Consider the following 19,589-nt stretch of genomic DNA (forward strand, 5'->3'; position numbering starts at 1 on the left):
GGTTTACACCTGGGACCTCACACATACTGGGCAAGTGCTTTGCCACCAGGCTATGCCCCCAGCCCTACAAGTCATTATTTTCTGTACTAAGTTGAAATTTTTCTATCCAGGAGAAAACAGTCAACAGTTAAGTAACCTGCCCAAGGTTGTAAAAGTAATATATCAAAGAGTAATGATTTGAGACTGGGCAAGTGTGATTCTAATAGTATGTTTTTTCTTAGTGGTTAATCTTATCGAACTCAGTTATTCAACTACAGTTGTATAGCAGAGAAGCAGCATTAAAACAAATACAATTTTTATATACAACCAGAGATATGAAAAATTGTGCTTTATATGTGTAATATGAATTGTAACGCATTCCACTGTCATTTATTTTTTAAAAAATGAATTAAAAAATAAAAAGCCATTCTAAGAAAAAAATGTAATTGTTATACTCTGAGGACATGTTTGCTATTATTTTGCCTGGCATTCGAAGCATTAGAGGAAAATTTAAAGGAAAAGATAGTGACATGTTCCCTGGTAAACTCTGGTTCTTTGTTTCTCAAAAGAAATCTGGCTAAAGATGTATATTTCGTTGTCATTTATACAAATGATGTGCAAATGCCTAGGGCAGAGTATTAGTACTGAGTTACAAGGACAACTAGTGATTTAGTTACATTGTTTCTGTCCTAAAGTTAATGAAGAGTTATGTTTTGACCCAAACATCCGTAAATCTTTTTTTTTCCTTATTTTTCTTTCTTTGCTTATAGTGTATTGTACTTATAGTCCTGGTTTTATATACTTGTCCATTTTTAAAATAATATCCTGATACCTTTGGTAAAATTTAATTCCATGTTTATTTTTATAATGAATGCTATTACATATTAACAAAATTTTTAACATTAGACCCCCCCCTTTTTTGTTTGTTTGTTTGTTTTGGTACCAGGGATTGAACCCAGAGGCACTTAACCACTAAGCTACATTCCCAGCACTTTTTATTTTTCCTTTTGAGACAGAGTCTTGCTAAGTTGCTGAGGCTGGCCTCAAATTTGCCCTCCTCCTGCTTTAGCCTCCCAAGACACTGAGATCGCAGTCTTGTGCCACTGTGCCCAGCTTCAACATCATATAGGATATTCTCAAGAATGAACAGAACAATGTCTGTCACAACTCATATTTTCTAAATACATGTAGCTTTTATTTCCAGGTGTTTTGCTTAGTACTCACTTATTACAGAAGTTTTCTTGCATCAGGGATTCATTGTGAATAGTTACTGGATAATTTTTAAAATTTTTGTTGTTGTAGATGGACACAATACCTTTATTTATTTTTATTTGGTACTGAGGATCAAACCCAGTGCCTCACATGTGCTAGGCAAGTGCTCTACCACTTCGCTACATCAGCAGCCCAGTTACTGGGTAATTTTTAAGAACCATTTCAGCAATAAGATTATATGGTTCTAGCCAGGTGCAGTGGTGCATGCCTATAATCCTAGCAAGTCGGGAGCCTAAAGCAGGAGGATTGCAAGTTTGAGGCCAGGCCTGAGGTCCTAAGCAATTTAGTGAGACCCTGTGTCAAAAAATAAAGAGGGCTGGAGATGTAGCTCAGTGGTAAAGTGTCCCTGGGTTTAAGGGACAGTACCAAAAAATTAAAAAAAATTTTAAAAAAGATTATATGGTTCTAGATTATTTTTTTAGCTTTCAGTTGTATAGTAATAGTTCTCAGTTTCCAAGAATAAGAGGAAAAAATGCATAGGGTTTGGTCTGAACCTGAGTGATTTCTCAGGATAAAGAATAACAATGTGTAAAAATTTAACAGAGCTGGGCATGATGGCCCATGCTTATAATCCCAGGGGTTCAGGAGGGTGGGGTAGGAGGCTCATAAGTTGAAAACCAACTTCAGCAATTTAGGGAGACCCTGTATCAAAATAAAAAATAGAAAGGGTTGGGGACATGGTTAGTGGTTAAGTGCCCCCGTGTTCAATCCCTAGTACCGCCTCCCAAAAAAAGTAGCTAATTATTATATTGAAAATAAATTTTCACTGACTTACCCTTGTTTCAATCTTTTTTACTCTATTTAACTTGTCTTTATTTTTAATTAAATGGGTTGAATAAAACAATACTGGTTATCACAAATTTATTGAAACTAGTTAGCAAAATAAATGTGTATACTATTTGGTCTAATATATTAAACCCTTTTGCCCTGTTCTGGCCTTTCTTTATGCCTTAGTATTTTAAAACACCATATATTTAATGAGTTGTGTTGGATCACTCCTGTAATCCCAGCTACATAGGAGGCTGAGGCAAGAGGATCACAGGTTCAAGACCAGTCTGGGCAATTTAGCAAGACTCTGTCTTAAAATAAAAAGGGTAGCTGGGCAAAGTGGCACATACCTGTAATCCCAGCGGCTCAGGAGGCTGAGACAGGAGGATTTCGAGTTCAAAGCCAGCCTCAGCAATGGGGAGGTGCTAAGCAACTCAGTGAGACCCTGTCTCTAAATAAAATACAAAATAGGTCTGGGGATGTGGCTCAGTGTGAGTTCAATCCCTGGTACCCAAAATAAATAAATAAAAAATAAAAAAGGTTGGGCATATGGCTCAGTCATAGAGTACCACTGGGTTCAATTTCCAGTATTTAAAAAAAAAAAAAAAAAAACATTTTTTAATGTGACAGCGTAAATATTTTAAACCTGTGTGATGACTCACTTCAATTCAAGACTTTAAACTCAAAGTATAAGAAAAGATTTGTGCAGCTTCCTAACTTTTATGTGAAATGGAATTTGACCCTGAAGTGCCTTTCTTTATACTGAGGCCTGAAGATCTTTAGGTTTCAAAGAATTTCATTTTTATAGTATTTTTTTCCAACATTTTATTATGGAAGTTTTCAAATGTGCAGAAAATTTGAAAGAATTGTTTTGTGAATTCATTAATTTTTATCTCCTATCTGCTTCAATTAACAGTTTTCTATGTGTTTTATTCCATATTTATCTCTCCATTAATCTATTTTTGAAGCATTTCAAAGTTAAGTTGGAGACATTAGGATATTTCACCACTAACCATTGTAGTATGCACATGAAGAATGTAATATATAATTTATAATGCATAATGTTTTAAGAGTCATTGATGATGTTGATTGTTTCTGTAGTTTTTGTTTGTTGAGTCAATTGTCTGAATATACTATAGTTGTTTATCCTATATTGTTAGAGACTTAGGCTAGTTCCTGTTTGGGCTATTATAAATAAAGTTGCTATATAAATACTTGTTTGAATGTTTTCGGTAGACTTATGCTTTTCTTTCTCTTGGTTAAAAATATCAAGAGGAAGGACTAGGTCATAGGGTAGATGCATGTTTTAGATTTATTTTTTAAAAAGACAGAATTTTTTCCAAAGTGGTTCTGCTATTTTATTTCCCCTATAAGGTTTGTTCTACATCTTTGCCAATAGTCTTTATATTGTAGGTTTTAATTTGTATTTTCCTGATGGTCAGTGATGTTGAGCACCTTTTCAAGTGCTTATAAGCCATTTGTATCTCTTCCTTTAACAATTGTCTATTTAAAACCATTACCCATTTTGTGTTTTTTATGATTAAGTCATAAGGGATTTTTGTATGTTTTACATACAATTCTTTTATCAAATATGTTTTGTGAATATTTTCTTCCAATCTATAACTTGCTTATTCATTTTCATAGTGGAGTCAGTTCATTGCATTTTTTTCAACATTTTATATGACTTCAAACATAAAAGTTTATAGTGAACATTCATACACTCATCACCCAGTTCTATCTGTAGTATTTATTTTTTGGTACTGGTGATTGACCCTAGGGGTGCTCTATCACTTGGCAACATCCCCAGCCCATTTTTAATTTTAAGACAGGGTCTGGCTAAATTGCTGAGGCTGGCCTTGAACTTGAGGTACTCCTGCCTCAGCCTACCAGTGCTGCTGGGATTACAGGCGTGCACCACTGAGCCTGGCTGATCATTAACATTTTATTATATTTGTCCTTTCACATATCTATCCATATATCCTATTATATGTATTTCAGTGTAAATTGCAGGTATCAGTTCATTTCCCCCAAGTACTTCAAAATGCATATTATTTATTAGAACTCAGAATTTGCTTGCAACTTGTTTTCTTTTGAGGTAAACTTCTTATACCATGCAGTGCAAAATTCTAAGTGAATAATGGCTGAGTTTGACAAATGTATGCACCTGTGAAACCCTAAACCCTATCAAGATGTAGAATTTACTGTCACTCCAGGAGTCCTCTCATGTCTGGTTCCAGTTAAATTCTGCCTCCATCCCCCCAGAGGCAACCATTTCCTGATTTTTTGCATCATCGTTTACTTTGGCCTGTTCCAAAACCTCATAACAGTGGATTCACACATGATATACTTTTCTGGTTGAAGTTTCTTTTACTTAGCATGTTTTTGAGATTCATCCTGTGGTTGCATTGTCAGTAGTTCATTCCTTGTTACTGCTCAATAGTAATCCTTTGTTTGACTGTATCACTGTGTATCTGTTCTCTCACAGATATACACCTGAATTGTTTCTAGTTTGGGAGTGTGATATGAACATTTTTTTTCTTATTTTATCTGGTATGAACATTTTTGTACAAGTCCTTTTGTGGGAATATCTTTTCCTTTTTAGGAGTAAATAATTAGGAGTGGAATTGCTGACTTGTAGGGAAAAGTGTTGGACCTTTTTCCATAGTGGTTTAACAGTTTCACACTCCCCAAAAGTTCATTTTGTTTCATATTCTTGCCATATTTGGTGGTGTTAGCCTTATTTATGTTTAACCGTTTTGGGGTGTAGTGGTATCTTATCATAACAGAATATTGTACTTTAAATATCTATTTCTTACATCCTGCCACCTTTATCTAGTTACTCCCCATATATATTATACACACCTCAACTTTTTCTGTACTACTTCTCCCACCTCCAGCTTTTTCTATATTACTTTAACTTTGCCTTCAATTTTCTATGCCCTTGCACTTTTATTTACAGTGCATGGTAAGAACTATTATTAAATTGCTGACCAATGTGGTATCCAAGCATCAAGTTGGTAAATAAGTTACTCCTAAACTACATTAACAGAAATTTGTCACATCCTGGTTGTTTAGCTTGAGAATTTTTTTTAAGAGGGGAAGGGTGACAGAATAATATTTGTATATAGACTTATACACACAAGCCATACACAGATTTATGAACACAAGTCTTTGTTTTCTATCAAATATAGAAGATTAGCCACAGTTTGATCCTCTTTATAAAATAAGTATGAAAGGCAAGATCCAACTGGAAATATCTATTGGTTGTAAAGTATTAACAAACTGGAATCCAGAATATACTATTGAAATTATCTACAGTTTGGTTGTTCTCTTAAGTTCCTTCAAATAAATTAGTAGAGTAACTGAGTTGTAAATATGGAAGAATCACCAAAGTACACTATCCAATCCTCACTTAATCTCTTTCAAAAAATAGAAATAGTTACCTGAGGGGCTGGGGTTGTGGTTCAGTGGTAGAGCACTTTCTTCGCAAGTGTGAGGCACTAGGCTTAATGCTCAGCACCACATAAAAATAAAAGTATTGTGTCCATCTACAACTAAAAAAAAAATTTTTTTTAAAGTTACCTCTTTCCTGTATGATAGTAATTCTATAGTGGTTGCATATAAGAACCATCTGAAGGAATTTTTAAAAAGTCTTTTCACTCAGGTTGTGTTCCAAAACAAGTTAGAAAATCTGAGAAGGGAAGATGGAACCCAGGCATCACACTTGTCTTCTTGTTGTTGTTGTTTGTGATACTGAGAAATGAACCCAGGACTTCCTACATGCTAAGCAAGCATTCTACCACCAAGCTACATCTCCACCCTTTTTTAAAATTCTTATTTTGAGACAGGGGTTTACTAAGTTGCCCAGGCTGACCTCAAATTTGCGATCCTCCTGCTTCGGTCACCCAGGTCTCTGGGATCATAGGCATGCACCCACACCCAGCTCAGCATTAGTATTTTTAAAAGCTCCCCCACGTAATCCCAGTGTGCAGCCAAGATTACAAATCAGTGCTATTAGGAACACAGGAAATAAAATTTAGGTAAATGTATATGAGCTTTCTTTTAAACTTTCCAGGTTGCATACCACAAGGGCGTTGGAGATTTTGAAGTTGGGCTTCACCATTTACAAGCTCTGTGACTTTGGGCAAGTTTCTTGGCTAAATGCAATCATGGTGTAAAGTTTCTAGTGCAATGCAGAGAACAAAGTAGGTCTTTGACAATATCGGGTTCCTCTTGTCTTAGAAGTGGCATCTCTTTGAGGATTACAAACTGTCATTCCTTCACTGTTAAATAAATTCAGCATAGTTTTACATGTCAGGTGGAAGGCATTCCTAACAAAGCCTTTGTGTTACATCATCAACATGGAAATTAACACAGGGCTCAATTTACTGATTTCCCTGGCTGAGTGAAGAGGTTGGCCTCATACTCCTGTAGTTAAAGTCATCAACTGAGAACTTGATACAGTTAACCAATGAACTAGACCCAAGCGTTAAGTATGTTATTTTAGGTATATGCGGAAGGAGCTGTATACTTCTTACTCAGAAGGATTTCTTTGGATTTTCTTTTTTCTTTTAAACATATTTAAGCTTCCTGTACAAAACAAAGTTCTGAACTCTTCCCTTTAAATATAGTTTGCTCTTTTAAACAAACTTGTATTTTAGGAAAATTAATATCTCTTCTTGGATGTATACATTGCAGCATCTTGAACGATATATAAAATATGTAGGTGTCATTAAATATTTGCTAAATGTTTCCCCCTGAAGGAAAAAAAATGATTTGTATGAGCTTTGAAATAAAGTAACAACAAAAGCCTAACAAATAGTCCATTTTTTGTTTCTAAGTCGATACAGTTTGTTTGTGAAATGAACTGTTCCCCAGTCTTTCATGTGAAATATGAGGGCAGAGGTTGAGATCCTGATGTGCACACAGGTATGGCAGTGCTTTAAGTGAAGGAAGGTGCCGGTAGCACACAGTTGACAACAATTCATAAATTCTGCCATCTCCAGGTTTTGGCGGCTCTGGAAAAGCAGCCTGAACAGTTCTTGGGGTTCTTTAGGGTAATAACAATACGTAAGGGGTGGAGTGCTTAATCCTCTCAAGTGAATGATAAACACTGAGGAAGGCGTGTCTTCTAGAGCCTCACTCCCTCGCGGCTGCAGGTCACGTGAGCGCCGAGTACTTCCCGATTCCCAGCCACTGTCTCCCTTAGGCAGTGCTCAGTGTGAAAGGTGGAAAGCGCAGGCAGGCAGAGCGGACTGCGAGGAAGTTTAAACACAGAAAGCGAAGCATTTCGAACTATAACGATGCCACACTTTACTGTGACTAAAGTAGAGGATCCAGAGGAGGGGGCAGCGGCTTCGGTCTCCCAAGAGCCCAGTTTAACAGAAATAAAAGCCCGGATTCGGGATTCAGATGATCCAGGTGAGTCCTCGGTTTCGGAGTTTTTGGAATCTCTGAAGATTTTGTGAGAAAATATAGTCACTAAGATATCAAAATTGAAATGCCCGCTTATGGATTGAGAAAAAATGTTGTGGTTGAAGTATTTTTCACTCAATTGTTTCACTCCTTTGTATATCTGATAACTTCTTTTACGTTTTTCACACACTGGTTTGTTTTCACCCACAATGAGTTCTGTGTTCGTTACAAACAGGTGAAATTGAATCATGGCAGCTTATGAAAAGAGTTTTCAAACAAATGAGCACAGTAAAAATCAATGTAGAATTACTTTTTACTTACACAGTTAAGGTTATATCCAGAAAATACTCTAAACCCAATGAGTGACAACATTTAAATTTAGCAGTTTACAGAATATTATATAAAGAGGGAGCATGGTTCACTAATTTTGTAATGTGGACTTTGTGACTTCTATAGTTACTTAAAATTTTGCCTCAGTTTACAAGATAAACGGTAATTCAGTAGTGAATACTCTTAAGAAATTTTTAATGAAAGAAAAGTACAATAGATGGTCATTATGGTAACTGAGCATAGCATCACTGTTTAATAAAGTTACTTGGTGAAGGTACTTATCCCTATTATTTTCTCTAAATGGTAACAGTTATACTTTCTAGGGGAATTGTGGTTTTGGAGTCTTAAGCATGCAATTAAAATCTGAAGTTAATATTATGGTATCAAATATAGCCATAGTTTGAAGCCCCTTATTTTTTAAATCTGTAAATTGTCAGCAACTTCTCTAGTATGTGAATAAAGTCTAAGGGAAACTCACAAAATTCCCTTTAATTCTGTGATGCCATGATTCTAACTTTTTTCTATAGCAAGTAACACATTGCAGTTCCTTGCTGTAAACAGCTATTGATTATCTCAGCTTCTTGCCAAGCTTTAGAGAATTTTAAAGAATCTTTAACTTGGGCTGGGGATGTGGCTCAAGCGGTAGTGCGCTCGCCTGGCATGCGTGCGGCCCCGGGGTTCGATCCTCAGCAACACATACAAAAATGTTGTGTCTGCCAAATACTAAAAAATAAATATTAAAAAAAATTCTCTCTCTCTCCCCCTCTCTCTCACTCTCTCTTTAAAAAAAAAAAAAAAGAATCTTTAACTTATTTAAGATGGTGACTAGTTAAAAAAAAATGTTCCTTTTATATACTTTTTCCTGATAGAGAAAATTTATTAGGAGAAAATAAAAAGGTTTTATGTAAATTCTTTGTCCACTAGGTTATTTTCATTTTGCTGAATAGTCAGGATGATAAGAAGCTGAAAACAAGTTTAACCTACTTTGAACTTGAACCTGATTCTCTACAACTTCAACTCAAAAAAGTTAGATAATTCTTTCTCTCGGGCCTGTGTGTATTTCAAGATGAACTTTCTTAATTGCTTAGATTTTATTCCCTTTAGAACTTTGTCTTTATTGTCATCTTCATTAATTTCACAAATGCAAACTTCTATTTCCTTTCTCTACCACCTCTACTCTTTTATTTTCGTCTTTATTAGTCCCATTATGTTTGGAGAAATGTAACTCTCTTCAGATTAGAATAGAGCTTTACTCTACGAACAACCACCTAGGAAAGCCATAAAAGTTTGAGAGTACCCAACTTTAAGAAAGTGCCATTATTAGGCTTAACTTATTTTCTTCCATAGTAATTGCTTTGAACAAGAAATAAGTCACAGATATAATCTAATTTGAATTTTATAAGGATTTTCATTTGTTGTTTTCCATAACAGCCCCAGAAAGTCACCACTTGAATAAACTATTGTTTGGCAAGTGAACAAATGCTAGGAATATATTATCTAAATTACCTTAATTGTAGGGTTAAATTGGAAGGAGAGAGGGGAAAGTCTAAAAGTCGTTTCTTCCTTTTTCAATGTAGGAATAAAGGGTCAGGATTTTTTGTTTTGTTTTGTTTTTTGGCCCTTTTTTGACCCCTCCTGAGTTTAAAAAAAAAAAATCCTACCTTCATTGTGGTTTTGTTGCAAGTACTTCTAACTCTGGCCAGTTATGTAACCAGTAGTTTTATTTTCCTTTGTTTTTCCTTCTCTGTGGAGAGAAAAATACATATAATGGTATAAATGGAACATATTTAGAAAGCATATCATCCTTTTAAGCGGGTTTTTAAAATATATGTATTTGAATTAGACTAGTGAATAATTTTAGATAAAATAGAAATACAAACACAGAGGTAATCTAATTTTTTAAACTACATAATCCTTGCCATACAAACTACAATAGAAAGTCAATATAGTAGAACCCTGCTTAATTGGGGCTTTAAAAGAAAAAGGAAAAATTCAGATTTCCATAACATTTTTCTTGTTTTCTTCCTCCCTGTTCTGTTTTCTCAGCAACCTATCCATAAAAATAGCATTTACCACACACTGTATTTCAGTATCTGTTTACTTGTTTCTGTCTCCCCAACAGACTGATTGATTATAAATTCCTTGAGGACAGAGATCTTATAATATCAATTTTGTATTTCCAGGTTCTTAGCAACATAGTAAGCAAATCAATGGATAGACATATTCTCTGCCTTTTTTATTCACCAAATGTGGTGTCAGCTGTTTGGGCTCTTTTTCCTAAGGCTACAAAGGTGTAAGAAGTTTCAAGTTCCCCACTAAATACAGCAGAATGGCATTGGAGTCAAAGACCAGGCTGTGAATCCCAGTCATACTAATTATTACTAATTGGTAGTAATGTTAATTTGTAATAATTAGTACTTGAGTGACTTTCAGCAAGCTATTTAACAACTTCTTTCCTCATTGATAAAACCAAGGGAATAACAGTACCTATTTTACAAAGTGGTTATAAGGAGGGCATAGGATACCGTGTGTGTGTGTGTGTGTGTGTGTGTGTGTGTGTGTGTGTGAGAGAGAGAGAGAGAGAGAGAGACACGTGTGACCTAGCATTCAAAAAATAAGAACTACCCATTATTTATACAGTGTGATTAGTGGTTCACTTAAAAAAAAAAAAAAACAGGTTTGGATAGCAGATGATGGAAAGAATAATAAATGGCATGGTGGGGATCCTGGAACAGGTATCTCAGGAGGGGACATCACTGATTCTTGGAGACCTGGAAAAGAAGATGACAGATAATAGGAACAATTTGAAGATATTCAAGAAGGATGATGCACTTGTGGGGAACAAATATTTAGGGTGGTTAGCATATTGGTTGTGGTTGTTACTGTTTTCAGGTACTAAGGATTGAACCAGAGCCTCATGCAAATACCACTGAGCCACATTCCAAGCTATAGATAGCACATTGGGCATGTGGTAAAGAGATGAAGGGGCTGGGCGTAGTGGGGCACACTTGTAATCCCAGTGGCTCTGGAGGCTGAGGCAGGAGGATCACCAGTTTAAAGCCAGCTTCAGCAATTTAGCAAGGCTCTAAGTAACTGAGACCCTGTCTCTAAATAAAATGTAAAAAAGGTCTGGGGATGTGGTTCAGTAGTTAAGCTCCCTTGGATTCACTCCCCAGTATCAAAAAGGGGGGGGGGGCATAAATTGAGGGTATTTAGTGAAGTGTTATCCAAACTCTCTGGGACTTCACATGGTTATTGCCTTTTTAGAGATTTAAAAACCGAGACTGTTGACAATAGTAAGTGATTTGCCTCAGGAAAAGCCTAATTTTTTTTAACATGAATCTTTTATTTTCAGTTATTACCCAGCAATAAGAGAAAGTTAACTTCACAGTTTTAGCTCTTGACACAAAGTGAACTAGGTAGCAAATTCACTTCCATCAGATAAAGCTAATGGACCAAATTTTTCAAGTTTAAGCCATCTTAAAAGCTTGCAGCATACCAGATACTGCTGTGTGTTCTCTAATAACAGTAGCCAACAGTGAGTAGAACTTGAGTATTTTTTAATTGCTGGTGGTTTCTATAATATGTTAGAAATCAAGAGGTTTATAAACATGTTCAGATATGAGTTAGATTCTTAAAAGTCTAAACACTTATTTAAGAGTGTCTAAGTTGCAATTTCAAAAGGGGTCCATTGATCCATATGGACTAAATTAATTCTTTTCACTGTGTAGCAGGTGTATTTGTAAATATATAATTGTATTAGACGTTGGCACCAGTGCAGAACATGCTCAGCATCATAAAATTCAAAACATTAGCACAAGTTTATATGTCATTAAAAAACAATTATCAGGAGGCTGAGGCAGGAGGATCACAAGTTCAAGGCCAGCCTTGGCAATTTAGCAAGACCCTGTCTCAAAAAATAAAAAAAGACTGGGGATGTATCTCAGTGATAAAGCACCCCTGCGTTTAATCCCACTACAAAAAAAGGGAGAGAGAAAGTTACTGTGTATCTTAATGTGGAAGGGCCACAGGATTTGATAAGTATTATCAAAACTAATTTTTAAAGGACCAATAGAACAGTTTTATTGTTTACTGAATTTACTTAATCAGATGTGAATGCTACACTTCTTCTTTTTTATTTTTTATTTTTAGTTGTAGATGGACATAATCCCTTTATTTATTTGTTTTTATGTGGTGCTGAAGATAGAACCCAAGTGCCTCACACATGCTAGGCAAGAGCTCTACCACTGAGCCACACCCCCAGCCCTACACTTAGTTATTCTTTTATTAAAGTATTTATTTAAATTTGTGTAAGTATTTTTATGAAATAATTGCTCCAGACATCTCCTTCCTCCTCAAATCTTCTTATTGGCCAAGCATGATGGCACATGCCTGTGATCCTAGCAGCTTCGGATGCTGAGGCAAGAAGATGGCAAGTTCAAAGCCAGCCTCAGCAATTTAGGGAGGCCCAAAGCAATTTATCGAGACCCTGTCTCAAAATAAAACAAAGGACTGGGGTTGGGAGGCTGAGGCAGGAGAATCATGAGTTCAAAGCCAGCCTCAGCAAAAGAGGTGCTAAGCAATTCAGTGGGACCCTGTCTCTAAATAAAATACAAAATAGGGCTAGGGATGTGGCCAAGTGCCTCTGAGTTCAATTCCTGGTAACCAAAAAAAAAAAAAAGGAGGACTGGCGTTCTGACTCAGTGGGTAAATGCGCTTGGGTTCAATCCCTAGTGCCAAAAAAAAAAAAAAAAAAAAAACCCAACTTGTAGTGTCTGTGGATTAGGCAGATTCATACTGTTGGATTGCCTTCATTGGACATAGATTGGAAGATTTCTCTTTTCCTTTCCCTTCAAAAAGGGTATTTATTTATTTATTTTTCTTTTTTACCCTTTGTGTGTTCTTTGACTCTAAAAGACACCCTAGTATCATTTTAATAAATACCTCCCAAACAGGGTATTTATTAAAAATGAACCCAAGGTAAAAGAGTCACATCCCCAGCCCTTTTTATTTTGAGACAGTATCTTACTAGGTTGCTTACAGCCTCACTAAGTTGCTGAAGCTGGCTTCAAACCTACGATCCTCCTGCCTCAGCTTCCTGAGCTTCTGTGATCACAGGCGTACGCCACAATACTGGACCTTAGAATAGTTCTGAGGACATTTTCAGAAGTGGACCTACATTGGTATTGAACAGCAGCTACAAACATTAACTCACCAGCAGTACAAACAGTATGAGAGCAATTTGTCAAATGAAGTAATAAAGTTCAAATTGTATTACTAATATAAGTTGTTAGCTAAACATTAATTCTGCTCATTACCCATGAAATCTTACATTCTAAAAAGAATATTTGACTACCTTCTTTTATTGACTAACATTGAGATAGAAAACTAAAAGAGATTTTTCTCTGTGTAAATATAACTATTTTCTATAGTGAGGATTTTAAAGCCTTTTATAGCCAGGCATACTAGTATGTGCCTGTAGTCACAACTTCTCAGGAGGCTGAGGCAGGAGAATTACTCCAAGTGTTCCAAAGCCAGCCTGGACAATATAGGAAGACCACATCTCAAGAATTAAAAATAAAAGCCTTTTTTGTTTGTTTGTTTGTTTTGGTACCAGGGATTGAACCTAGGGCTGCTCACTGAGCCACATTCCCAGCCATTTTTTATATTTTTATTTAGAGACAGGGTCTTACTAGTTTCTGCTATGGGCTTTGAACTCATGATCCTCCTGACTCAGTGCACCTCCATGCCCAGCTGTTTGTTTTTTTAATTATTTGTGTGGGCCTTTTCCCAATCCATCTAACAAACATATATCTTCATGTTTTAAAATCTGAGTTTATCCTTAAACCTGCTGAGTGAGGCATATTTTTCTATCTTCCTTTCCATACCTCAGTAGGAAAGGAAGCATTGCCAGAAAGACTTAACATCTCCCTAAAATATCATCCCAGTTCTTTTTTTTTTAATTTTTTTTTAGTTGTAGTTGGACACAATACCTTTATTTTATTTATTTTTATGTGGTGCTGAGGATCATACCCAGGGCCTCGCACATGCTAGGCAAGCACTCTACCGTTGAGCCACAACTCCAGCCTCATCCCAATTCTTTTCACCATGATTTTTACTGTATGTAAGACCTTAATACAAGAATACACAATTTAGTTTGTTTCCTTTTAGTTCTTTTGGCGGGGGGGGGGGGCAGGCAGAAGTGGGGGTAGTACTAAGGATTGAACCCAGGGACACTTTACCGCTGAGTTACATCCTCAACCCTTTCTATTTATTCTGTTGTGACAGGTTCTAAGTTGCTTAGGTCCTTGCTAAGTTGCTGAGGCTGGCCTTGCACTTGGGATCCTCCTTTGTCACCTCCTGTGTCACTGGGATTACAGGCAGGCATGTGCATGGATGTAATCTTTCAGTTCTTTACATCTTACAACCGTGTAGATTGTAACTCTTATTTGTCATGTATTCTGATAGTCTTGAACATTTTCATTTTGTATTTCAACACTATTTTCACCAGTTAATTAGAATTTCTCCCAGAATTTTTCTTGCTTAGCACACCAACCCTGTGTGTAGGATATGCTGCTTTTGCCCCACAAAGAGATTTGCCAGATTGAAATTGACTGAATTCTATAATTTTTTTAAAAAAAATAAGCATACAAACTGGGTGTTGTGGTATATGCCTATAATCCCAGCAATTTGGGAGACTGAGCAGTCCAAGGCCAGCCTCAGCAATTTAGTGAGACTCTGTCTAAAAATAAAAAGCTGAGGTGTAGCTCAGTGGGAGAGAGCCCCTGAGTTCAATCCCCAGTACCAAAAACAAAAACTAAACAACACCCCTTCATACACTGTACGTGTTGCTTAATTGCTAGTTACTTTTATTTTCTATACTTAATATTTAGGAGTGTAAAATATATAACTTTAGCATATTGTAAAATATTTAAAAGATTTTCAGATTTCAGATAGAATTTGGCTATATGGCGTGGATTAAGAAATTGATTATTAACTGGTAAACTCTGAGGAATGTATCATTTCTTGTTTTTGCCATGTTGAAAAAGGAAACAGTTTTACATGAACATGTTGTCAAATTTAAGTTATAATACTACTAGCTACCATTGTTTTTTTGAGGTTTTTTGTTTTTTCTTTTCTTTTTTTTTTTTTTCTTTCTTTTTTTTTTTTTTTTTTTTTTTTGATACCAGGGATTGAACCCAGTGGTGCTTACCCACTGAGACACAGACACAACCCCTGCCCTTTTTTATATTTTATTTAGAGACAGGGTCTTGCTGAGTTGCTTAGGACCTCACTAAGCAACTAAGTTGGTGAGGCTGGCCTTAGTAATCTTCCTGCCTCACCCTCCCAAGCTGCTGGGATTCCAGCATGTGCCACCACACCTGGCTAGCTACTATTGTTGAGCATGGTAAGTAGAAGAGCCAGTGTTCAAACTAGGCACTTAATAAATATTGGCTCACATAATCCTCACAACCACCAAGACAGGAAACCATTATTGCTATTTTCTATATTAGGAAAATAAATTGTCAAGAAATTAGATGATTTAAGTAGCAAATTTGGAATTCAAAGTAAATGTATATGGCTCTAAAGCTTTGTTTGTTTTTAACCACACCGAATGGCCCCTCTGCTTTAAATACACACATAATTTTTTATGTTTCCTGCAACTAGGCTGCTCTCTTAATAGTTACTAATTCTTTTTTAAGTGTTTTTATTAATTATTGATGGACCTTTATTTATTTGTTTGTATGTGGTGCTGAGGATCGAACCCAATGCCTCACACATGCTAGGCAAGGACTCTACCACTGAGTCACAACCCCAGCCCTAATAGTTACTAATTCTTATTCTCTATTTCTTTATTATTGTAGATTTCTTAAAATTAAAGTTAACTTCTTCCTCTATTATTTCAAGTATTGGATTGCTTTCTATAAATTTAGTATAGAATATTTCTAAATGGCTGGGGATGTGGCTCAAGCGGTAGCGCGCTCGCCTGGTATGCGTGCGGCCCGGGTTCGATCCTCAGCACCACATACAAACAAAGATGTTGTGTCTGCCGAAAACTAAAAAATAAATATTAAAAAATTCTCTCTCTCTCCTCTCTCTCTCTCTTTAAAAAAAAAATTTCTAAATGTAGAATATTCTTTGAAATAATGCTAAAAATTGTGAAATTTGAGCATAGAACTTGGCTTAAATTAGCTTAATCTGACAAACCTTTAGAAGCCTTCCATTCCTCACATTTCCAGGAAGATTCCTGCTTATCAGTGATATAGAAATAGAAGGCTTAGCTGGGCACAGTGGCACATGCCTGTAATCCCAACAGCTCTGGAGGCTAAGGCAGGAGAATTGAAAATTCAAAGCCAGCCTCAGCAACTTAGTGAGTCCCTAAGCAACTTAGTGAGATCCCATCTCAAAATAGAAAATTAAAAAAGGGCTGGAGTTATGGATCAGTGGCTAAGCACCCCTCGATTCAATCCCTGGTACCGAGGGGAAGGGGAGTGGGAGACTTAAAACTTAAAAATGGAGTTAGTGAAATAATTGACTTTAATATAACTTCAGAATACATATTCTTCACTGAAGGTATGCAAGATGTATTTCTTTTAATGTATTTCATTATGGATTTTATTACTTAGAATATGGTACGTAATCACATTTTTTTTTCTGTACTAAGGATTAAACCCAGAGCCTCATGCATACTAGACAAGTACTCTACCAATGAGGTATATCCCCAGCTCCGTAAGTGATTTTAATCTATTCTGAAACACCATATGATGAAGTAGGTCTCATTTCCTTTGCTGTGTTCTTTCCACTGTAACACATAACCTTTTGTGACAGAAGATTCTGATCCTTGTGTTAGAAATGGTGAATCTATAGTAAGAGTTCTCCTCTAAAGTTGTCTCTGTCTTTTTCCCACCTCAATATCTTCATCTGAACTCTTGTGCTTTCATTCCCTGCCTAATGTAAAACATTACACACATTCACACTTAACATCATCACCTCAAGATCAGGTTTGTATTTCTTCCAAGATGACTTACCTAATATTGTTTTTCAACTTTGATTATTCCATTTGTCAGTATCTGTTAGCCCTCAAATATACTTTGCAGTGTGCCTTAAATTTGTAATCATGTTGTAATTCTATTTTTCTCTCTTCAACTGTATCATTAATTATATGAAGGGGACGGATGGTGTTTTAATACTTTTTAGAAAATTGTTTAATTTTTGTTATGTTTGGACTTCACAGAGGATCTTTAAACTTTTTTACTTAGCTAGGTGTGGTAATGTGTAGGTAGCCTGTAGACCTGCCTACTCAGGAGGTTGGGCAGGAGGATCACTGAAGCCCAAGATTTCAAGGCCAGCATGGGCACTATAGTGAGATCCTGTCTCACTGTTTGCCAAGATTAGAATGTTTTGAGGATTGTCTGTAAACTGAACTTGATTTTCAGAAAGTTCTAGAAAGGTGGCTACTGGAATATTTTGTGATCCTTCAATTCCTAATTCTAGCTTTTATCTTCCTCTTTTGATCAAAAAGCCTCCTGTATTTAATGAAATGGGTACAAGTGATATCTTGGCTCTGTTTGAGACCGCTAACACAGGACTCATTCCTTAAGGGTGGAACAAGAACCTGGAGTTCTCAGGGAGAAGCTAAGAATGGCAGATCTGGGAAAGAGCTTGGTTTGGTGGAGATCCTTGGACTCCTGGAGAGAGAAAGCTAAAGAGTCAGGGCACTGAAATCTCCCTATCCCTGAAGTTTGAAAAGGTAAGGAAGATTCAGGAGCAGAGAGGCTTCCTCCTGAGCCTCCACCTGGTTGGTGATTTACCTGCTGCAACACTGCCTGCCCACAGAAAGGAGACTGCTTTGCCTTTGTTCTTTTTCCTTGTTGTTGTTTTGAGACAGGGTCTCTCTCCATGTTGCCTCGGCTGGCCTTAAACTTGTGATCCTTCTTGTCAGCTTTCTAAGAAACCAGGATTATATACATGTGCCAGTGTAACCAGCCTTCTATTTTCTTGAGACTATCATCACTTGTGGTCCTCCAGCAAACAAATCTAAGCTCTTATGAGATGACAAAGAAAAACAACCCATCCGGGCAAAAACCCAGCCAGGAAATCAAAAAGGGAAAAATTGCTTAGAATAAACAGTTTGTTGGACCAGTTAAATAGAAATGCTGCAGTGGATAGTAACTTGGACATGAAAATAATAATGGGAGTATTTAAGGAGGTTAAAGTGAAGCACAAAAGACTTTATAGAAAAAATAAATAAACATGATTTCTTAGCTACTTATTACTACCTGACTTGATTCATGCACACACACCTAAGAAAAAGAAAACTTGATAAATTTCATGCTTGTATAGTTTTATCAAAATGGATTCTAGGGCTGGGGTTGTGGCTCAGCAGTAGAGCACTCACCTAGCATGTGTAAGGCCCTGGGTTCAATCCTCAGCACCACATAAAATTAATTAAATAAATAAATAAAGGTATTGTGTCCAACTACAACTACTTTTGTAGTTGATTCTTCTGTTATGTATAACTAAGAACCAATGAAAAAATAATTTAACTAAAATCTCCACTATAATGTAAACATCATTAAAGCAGAAATTTTTTTACTTACATACACTGCTAACCTATGTCAACACCTAATGCCCAAAATGCTGTCTTGCACATAATAGGCTGATAAATAATTAATGGATAAAGGAATTAATGTGATTATTATTGAACTAGAAGATCAAGTAAAAGAAATATTTCAGTTCAGGACATTTAAAAGTGGCAAATATAAACCCAAAAGAAGAGAAAGAAACAAGTGAAGGAAAAGCAGTAATTAAAGATAGAAAAAAAATTCCTGAGTAAAAGACTCCAGATGCAGAATGAAATCCCAGGGAGTAAAAGTGATGAAAAACACACATCTAGGGATATCCTGATAAAATTTTTGAGCTCCAAGGATTCATCCCAGAAACTTTAAGATAGCACAAGTTATGCCTATAAAGTATCAGACTAGCATCAGAATTCTAATCCATAATGCTGGAAAGTATGAGACAGTGGAATAGTATTTACAGATGATTGTATTAGCAGTAGATCTGCCTATACCTCTTGCCATTTCTCTCCACCTCTTCCTGCTGGAAGTCCAATAGTTCTTCCCCTGTGCTGTCATTCCACCACCTCCCTGTACTATAGTGGAGCCCTGCTTCAGGAGATGGGCTTCAGTGAACTGGATAAGAACCAGGGACTGGCCCTTGTCTACTCCAGCTACTTGGCTGCTATAGTCTGGTCATCTTTTCCTTACAATAAGTCAGATGGACCAGAGGGAAAATGGCTAAAGAAAATTCTCATAAACTTCTTCAGGACTTTTGTGTCATATTCTTTGTTCCCATAGGCTGGTTTGGCTCTGAATTATCATTATTCCACCTTGATTACCTTTTCTTCCTTTCAGTATGTGGATTTCTTGGGGAAAACAGGAATAACATTGCATTCATAGCTCTTCCAATGATATTTTCCTGGTTCCTTCAATGAGTATTCTTTAGTATTTCCAGCTCTTATTCTCAGCTTCTGCCTATATTTTAGAAAAATTCAACCTTCTATTTTTAACTCTGTTTTAATGATGACTTTGAAATCTTTACTTCCATCATTAACCTTTTATTGAACTAATCTCAAATTTCTATTTCTTTGGAGATATTTAAAAAGTAATTTCACTATGAGTCAATTTAAAAGCATGTTAAACATTTTATAAAATATACAAATCTCTACATTACAAACAGTTGTAATTGTCATAGCAATATTAAGACAATATTGCCTTCAAAGCACATGTAATAGGCAGATACACCCCTCCCAGCATATTCCC

At 36.2% G+C, this 19,589-nt stretch overlaps 1 protein-coding gene across 5 annotated transcripts in view; it reads left to right on the forward strand.

Moving 5' to 3' along the window:
• Positions 1–19,589, forward strand: part of Slc12a6 (solute carrier family 12 member 6) — a 96,997-nt gene that overhangs the window by 12,364 nt on the left and 65,044 nt on the right. For 2 of the 5 annotated variants that reach the window (XM_046460991.2, XM_058584661.1), the window contains exon 2: positions 6,095–7,440. The exons of the other annotated variants lie outside the window; for them this stretch is intronic. In XM_046460991.2, coding sequence (XP_046316947.1) covers positions 7,323–7,440 — 118 coding nt within the window. In that variant the 5' untranslated portion in view covers positions 6,095–7,322. The remainder of the gene's footprint in view (positions 1–6,094; positions 7,441–19,589) is intronic. 5 annotated transcript variants of the gene reach the window in all.

This window comes from Marmota monax, unplaced genomic scaffold (assembly GCF_021218885.2).
Source record: "Marmota monax isolate L192 unplaced genomic scaffold, Marmota_monax_Labrador192_F-V1.1 WCK01_AAM20220418_F8-fsc00001, whole genome shotgun sequence".
In the NCBI taxonomy this organism is placed as follows: Eukaryota; Metazoa; Chordata; class Mammalia; order Rodentia; family Sciuridae; genus Marmota; species Marmota monax.